The sequence below is a fragment of the Anarrhichthys ocellatus genome, unplaced genomic scaffold, assembly GCF_004355925.1.
Source record: "Anarrhichthys ocellatus isolate YVR2014 unplaced genomic scaffold, GSC_Weel_1.0 scaffold2473, whole genome shotgun sequence".
NCBI lineage: Eukaryota > Metazoa > Chordata > Actinopteri > Perciformes > Anarhichadidae > Anarrhichthys > Anarrhichthys ocellatus.
In genome coordinates this window covers 1-7,559 of record NW_022282447.1, presented here as the reverse complement: position 1 = coordinate 7,559, position 7,559 = coordinate 1, and the positions used below count along the sequence as shown (strand labels likewise).

Genomic DNA, 7,559 nt, shown 5'->3' with positions numbered 1-7,559 from the left:
CTCTCTCTCTCTCTCTCTCTCTCTCTCTCTCTCTCTCTCTCTCTCTCCTCCTTCACAGTTAACCTGTCTGTCTCTCTGCATGTCTGTCTCTCAGGGTAAAAGCTTCACGTATTATCCGAACCCAGAGTTGTTTCCTCTGAACAGAGAAGCTCCAGATGTCCCGTATCGGTTTAAACCCGGAGGAGTGATCGCTGTGGAGGTAAAACTCTCTCTGTTCTCCTTTGTTCTCCTTGGTTCTCCGATAACAAATCAAACATGTCTGAGCTCTGTGTTTCCGTGGCGACTCTTAGGGTCTGGACCTGACCAGAGCCATCTCCAGACAGGAAGTGACGGCTCGACTTGGAGATCAGGAGTGTGACGTGAAAACTCTGGACAACACTCACCTGTACTGTGAACCTCCAGAGATCCAACCAATGAGTGTAGAGGACAGCAACGAGCTACCCAGTCTCCAGGTAACAGTGTATTATTCTTTTTCACTGTGGCTTTGTAGCACTGTGCAAAAGCACACTGACGTAATCCTGCGGGTTTATTATTTCTTCCGTGCCAAAAGTTTGACGCGCTTCTCCTCACACAGCGTTAACAACACCTGCGAAAAAAACGTGCGGCCTGATCGGGAATGGTATGCTATGACTTTTCTCAGAAATTCGCCCAGTGGTTTTCCCGAAAATCATGGAAAACAGCGCAAACTTTCTCCATTGACTTGAATGGGATTTTGGCGTGAAGAGAGCTAAAAAAACACTTAACTTTGGGCCCATATTGACTAGCCATACTTTAACGTAGAAAAATTATTCAAAGTTTAAAACGTAGACAAAACGCTGCACTTTATTAAGCCGAAGGGACATTTTGATAGCTAGCACAGTTTTCATGAAGTCACAGATTAAGTTTCATGAACATTTTGGGTCCGTTTCAGATTTTATAATGGGTGTGTATTGCACGAAATGTTCAGCGCTAGAGTGATGACATCACAGTCAGAGTGGAGCAGAGCATGAAAAGTATTCTGTGATTTTTAAAAACAAATTGCTTCCAATCCCACAATTTTTACTCTTTATACAACATTTTTGGTAAAAATTAAAGGAAATGTTGTGCTGGTCGCAGTAAAGTGTCTATGGAATCCAACGGACTTACACATTTGTCTCAAAGAGCCACAGAGCGACATGAATTCCAACCAACTGCTCCATTAGACTCCATGTTAAATCTCACCACTCATTTCTCAAAGAAAGCAGACGGTACCAGTTTTGTATATTGCTCTACAGCTCACATTTGTAACACCACAAACATAAGAAACACATCAGCGCGTTCGGCAGATTCTTAGCTTTCTCACGGTATCCATATATTGTTGATTGGACTCATGGTTTTGGTATAGGGACCGAGCGGTCTCCGAAATGAGACGGCCTACGCTACAGAGGACTTCCTGTTTGCGTCACCAGGTGTTCCTCCCTTTGCTGCTCCCGTCGCCTAGAATCCCTGCTGAGCAGGATTATAAATATATATATATATATACACACATAGATACATTAAACTAAAACCTTTTCAGTATATATACTGTAAAGGTTTAAAGGTACATATATATTGGCATGTACACATATATATATATATTAGTGCAGGGCAACGATTAAAAATGTTAATCTCGATTAATCTCATTGTTATGGGCAAAGTTCAACAATGAATTCAAAAGTAGTGTATTGCGCACTTTTATTTTAAAAGTACTGCTATATGAACAAAAGGTCAATAACATTTGTTTTGCAAACACTTTTTAAGGTTCTTTTTAAAAGCAGTATTCCCTTTACACAGTAGCAGTTAAAACTTCTTGAAAGTTCTTGAAAACTGCAAGCCTATCTACGTCATGTTTTTTTTCGTTTTTTATGTTTGTTAAATTGTCAGTAGTGATAACTAAATGATTTGCTTATTATACATATTACAAACAAAACACTTTAAAAACTCAAAGACAATAATTTAAATGAATCATTTCTTTTTTGCCTTTTTGGGTATTTAGGTCAGACACATATGCAACGCTGATTACCGTAATATGTGTGGTATTTGTTATAAATGTACGTTGGTACATAGAGGGTGATAAGAAGCTGTACATGGAGGGACTTAGGACCTAGGGGAAGGAAACAGGAAGAGACGGGAGAGACGCCACACAAACAGCTGTTCACCGCTCGCTGCCCGGTTCTTGTGTTAAAAATGTCCGCTTAATAAAAAATAAAAAAAACTGCGTTAACGCGCGATAAAATAATTGTCGTTGGCGTTAATTAAATGAATGCGTTAACGCGATAATAACACGTTAACTTGCCCAGCATTAATATATATATATATATATATATATATATATATATATATATATATATACTGTCAACATTTCTTGCGAAATGTTCTAGTTAATAATGTTATTATTATTAATATAATTATTAATTCTATTCTCATTGTTTTTTATATATGTCTCTCTCTCTCTCTCTGCCTGTCTGTCTGTCTCTCAGGTGTTCATGGGGAACCTGCGGGTGGACCTGGGTTTGGTTCAGTACGATAGTGACTCTCTGTCTGTCGTCCCATTAGCTGCTCAGATTGGTTTGGGGGCGGGAGCAGCTGTCATCATCCTGTCAGTGCTGGTCATCATCCTCATGTACAGGTAGATACCTGTCTGTCTGTCTGTCTGTCTGTCTGTCTGTCGGAGTTAAAGGCGCACTACTACTACTTATAGATCCAGACCCCGTGCATTCACTGATCCATTGATCCACTGTGAGAGCAGGAAGACTCTCAGGAACAAGTCGATCAGAGTAGATCAGCTCGTGAGGTTCAGGTGCGTTAAGGCACCGGTCTTAACAACACTACGTCCACCTGGAGTCAGGGGGATCTGAGGGGCCCCCCCAGCACTCGCCTCGGTCCTGATCCCACAGGCCTGGGTGGTTTCAACAATGACCTAGGAGGTATCGGTTCCAATTTCTTGGTGCCCCTCCTGCGACAAGGTTAGCTGCAGCTCTCCACTGTTCTGGTAAACTCCCCTATCAGGGAGGTGGTCAGGGTTTGATTCCCCATGTTGTCTTATCCAGAAGTGGGACGGGACTCGGGCCAGTTTTGGACCCTGAGGGGACTAAACAAGTTCCTCAGGCCTCTGAAATATAGGATGTTAACCGTGCCGACGGTATAGCAGGCTGTTGTTGTGGGCCTCAAGGATCCCTATGTCAGGATACCAGTCTGGACTCAGGGATCCTTGAGGCCCACAGGGATCCCTATGTCCAGATACCGTTCTGGAACAGGGCCCAGGCATCTCACTCGCCCCCCCGCATCTTCACCAGGTGCATGGATGTGGTCTTGGGGCCCCTGCAGGGTATTAAGGGTCCTGAACTACTGTGTAGGAGGAACACTTGATTACTAACTTGTTTGTGTGTTTGTGTGCAGGAGGAAGAGTAAACAGGCTCTCAGAGACTACAAAAAGGTTTTGCTGCAGTTGGAAACTCTGGAGATCAACGTTGGAGATCAATGTCGCAAAGAGTTCACCGGTACACAAACACATTGAATTCAGTTCACCTCAAAGTATTTATACAGCATCAAGTCCTAACAGGAGGTCTCTGGAGACTTGTCTCTGGTCTGGAATCTGGATTTAGTAACTATTGACTCGTCAAACCTGAAACATTGAGGAATATTAATATTAATATTAAGGGTCACATTTTATCTTTATATAACCACTTTAAAATGAAATCATCCATATTGTTTATTCTTTTCATGAATATAAAATCCACCCAAAGAGATGAAAACAGGAAGGGCTTCCTGTTCTCCACAGACCTGGTCTGTCCTGAATCTGGTTCCCTAAATGAGATAAAATAGTTTGTTACATCTCATCAAACCACCTGGACCTGTGAGAAACCTCTGGACAAACTGGAACCTATGTGTCGCAGACCCTGTCCCCCCTGCTCTTTTGGTAAAAACTGATCTGAGGGACCCAATGCAGCCAGAAGTCCACTAAGAGGTCCTGTAGCCGGTGTGTGAGGCCTTTAGGTGGTTCCATGCAGGCCAGATTATTAAAGACCAGAGTTATTAAAGACCAGAGTCATCTGTGGCTTCAGCCGTTTCCATTTAGCCAATCTTCCATATATTTATTCCACCTAAGAACTTTCTTGACCCACTCACACATTAGAAGTCCGTCCTGGTGAGTTTGTGTCCAGCAGGAGTCGAACCGACGACCTTTCAGAGTATTTAACTCTGACAGAGCGGTGTGAACTTCTTCTTCTTCTGCTTTTAGACCTGATGACAGAGATGATGGACCTGAGCAGTGATGTAGGAGGACCAGGACTCCCCCTGCTGGACTACAGGACGTATGCAGAGAGAGTCTTCTTCCCGGGTCAGCAGGTGGCGCCGCTGAGCCGCCAGCTGGACCTGCCAGAGTCCAGGAGGCAGACTGTGGAGCAGGGCCTCCAGCAGCTCAACAACCTGCTCAACAACAGACTCTTCCTCACTAGGGTGGGTCATGTGATGCTGTCATGTGACGCTGTGATGCTGTCATGTGTCATGTGAGGCTGATGGAACCTGGTCTCGGAGGGGGGGGGGGTAACCTGCTGGACTGGCAGCTGACGGTGTGTTCTGTCTCCGTCTCTCAGTTCATCCACACTCTGGAGGCCCAGCAGGGGTTCTCTCAGAGAGACCGGGGTTACGTTGCCAGTCTTCTCACCATCGCTCTGCACGACAAACTAGAGTATTTCACCGAGGTGATGAAGAGTCTGCTGCAGGACCTGGTTCAGCAGTACGTCGCCAAGAACCCCAAACTCATGCTGCGCCGGTATGTAAAACAAACTCACCTTTATCTGTGAGATGTGTCAACTATAAACAGGTGATTCATGTTTAATGACTTGAAATGTGCCGCAGATACAGAATCCTTCTGTGGATTCTGTGCTGGTCCTGGACCTGTGGACCAGCACAGAATCCGCATCGCTTCTCCTGAAGCCAAAGTTCTGGGAGTCTGGGAGGATAAACAAGTTGATAAGTTAGTAATTGATTAAAAACCACCACCCTGGTCTACCAGAGAACCCCACAATGTCCAGAGTCTTTAGCATCTCAGGTGATACCTAAAGAGTCTTCCTCCGAGTCCTTAACCCTGCGTTCTCCACCAGACCCCGAGATTACCAGTCCAGGTCAGCAGTCCTGATCCTGATCCTCATGTTTGCTGGTCCATGCTGAAAGGCCTTCCTCTTTAGTTCTCGGGTTAGCATCATGATGAGCACTGTGAACCTTCAGCAGGTGGCTCTGAGGACCCACATCCCATCAGGGCAGGGTCCTGCTGTGTTCTAGCACCCGGGATCCAGATCACTTGGGCCCCTTTAGGGTCTCCAGACTGTCAGCTGGAAGGAGCTGCTGTTCTAACCTGTAACTGATGAGTCTGTCTGTCTGTCTGTGTTTCAGGACAGAGACGGTTGTAGAGAAAATGTTGACCAACTGGATGTCGATCTGCCTCTACTCCTTCCTCAAGGTTAGTGCTGATCTGTCTCTCTCTATCTCTCTCTCGGTCTCTCTCTCTCTCTCTCTCTCTCTCTCTCTCTCTAACACTAACCTGTCTCCCCCTCACCTGTCTGTCTGTCAGGAGGTGGCGGGTGAGCCTCTCTTTATGCTCTACAGAGCCATAAAGTACCAGGTGGATAAAGGTCCGGTTGACTCTGTGACAGGAAAAGCTAAACGAACGCTGAACGACAGCCACCTGCTGAGAGAGGACATCGAGTACTGCTCTATGGTAACGACTGTCTCACTCTCTCTACTCACCTGTCTCACTTCTCTATCTCTCTCTCTTGTACCTGTCTCTCTCTCTGTACCCGTCTCTCTCTCTCTCTTGTACCTGTCTCACTTCTGTACCTTTCTCTCTCTCGCCGTAGCTGTCTCACTTCTGTATCTTTCTCTCTCTCGCCGTACCTGTCTCACTTTCTGTACCCGTCTCTCTCCCTCAGACTCTGATGGTGTTGGTAAAGAATGGAGTTGAGGTTCAACCTTGTCCTGTTAAAGTGCTCGACACCGACACTATCACACAGGTAGGCACATGTCTCTCTGCCTCTCACCTACCTGTCTATCTGTCTCTTACCTGTCTAACTCTCACCGGTTTGTCTGCGAGCAGGTAAAGGATAAGATCCTGGATCAGGTCTACAGAGGAGCTCCGTTCACTCAGAGACCAGCAGCAGATAGTCTGGACCTGGGTACGCACACACACACCTACCTGTCTCACCTGTCGAGTTTGATTGACAGCTCATACTGACCTGTGTTCCTGTATTGACAGAGTGGCGTTCAGGTCAAGCGGGTCACCTGACCCTGTCAGATGATGATGTCACAGCAGTGGTTCAAGGTCGCTGGAAACGAGTCAACACTCTGCAGCACTACAAGGTAACGACGGACCAATCACAGGGCAGCTTCACGTTCTCAAGTTCTCCTCACGTTCTCCTCATGTTCTCATGTTCTCCTCAAGTTCTCCTCAAATTCTCCTCATGTTCTCAAGTTCTCCTCAAGTTCTCCTCAAGTTCTCATGTTCTCCTCAAGTTCTCATGTTCTCCTCAAGTTCTTCTCATGTTCTCCTCATGTTCTCCTCATGTTCTCATGTTCTCCTCAAGTTCTCCTCATGTTCTCAAGTTCTCCTCATGTTCTCAAGTTCTCATGTTCTCAAGTTCTCCTCAAGCTCTCCTCATGTTCTCAAGTTGTCCTCATGTTCTCAAGTTCTCCTCAAGTTCTCATGTTCTCAAGTTCTCCTCAAGTTCTCCTCATGTTTTCAAGTTCTCCTCAAGTTCTCCTCATGTTCTCATGTCCTCGTGTTGTCCTCGTGTTCTCCTTGTGTTCTCCTCAGGTTGTCCTCGCGTTCTCCTCGTGTTCTCGCGTTCTCCTCGTGTTCTCCTCATGTTCTCCTTGTGTTCTCCTCAGGTTGTCCTCATGTTATCCTCATGTTCTCCTTATATTTTCCTCGTGTTCTCCTCATGTTCTCTTTATGTTGTCCTCGTGTTCTCCTCATGTTGTCCTCATGTTCTCCTTGTGTTGTCCTCATGTTGTCCTCATGTTCTTCTCATGTTCTCCATTTACAACCCATCATCTCCTCTCTCGTTCCTCAGGTTCCAGATGGAGCAACAGTCGCTCTGATTCCTCGTTCTCAGAGTTCAGGTGGAGTCAACCAGGTCTTCCAGACTGGAGAAAGTAAGAACACAACTCTTCTCACAGAACATCAAGAACAGAGAGAACCAGACCTGAGCTCCATCATGTAGTCAGTCAGTTAAATAAATAAAGGGTCAAATATAAGAACCAGTTTGAAGTTAAACTTTTAGATTTGGACTAAACCATTAGAAGCAGAGACACCTGAACAACCTGTGTGTGGTTGGTGTAGAAACTCCAATGCTGGAGGGCGATGAGGAGGAGGGGCTTCGTCTGTGGCACCTGGTGAAGAGCAGCGACGATCCAGAGATCCCAAAACACAGAAAGAGCAGCATGAGGGAGAGAGAGAGAGCCAAGGCCATACCTGAGATCTACCTGACCCGCCTGCTGTCCATGAAGGTAACACACCTGTCTCTCTACCTGCATGTCTCTCTACCTGCATGTCTCTCTACCTG

The 7,559-nt window shown here is 45.8% G+C and overlaps 1 protein-coding gene across 1 annotated transcript; it reads left to right on the top strand.

The window, feature by feature from the left end:
• Positions 1–79: 79 nt before the first annotated feature.
• Positions 80–7,530, top strand: LOC116378353 (plexin-B3-like; the record flags this gene model as incomplete). Its single annotated transcript, XM_031840216.1, has 13 exons — positions 80–199; positions 291–452; positions 2,478–2,626; positions 3,397–3,497; positions 4,238–4,455; positions 4,593–4,771; positions 5,392–5,458; positions 5,570–5,716; positions 5,928–6,008; positions 6,092–6,170; positions 6,251–6,354; positions 7,068–7,149; positions 7,337–7,530. Coding segments are annotated over exons 1-13 (1,683 nt in total), but the record flags the coding sequence as incomplete, so codon positions are not given.
• Positions 7,531–7,559: the final 29 nt, after the last annotated feature.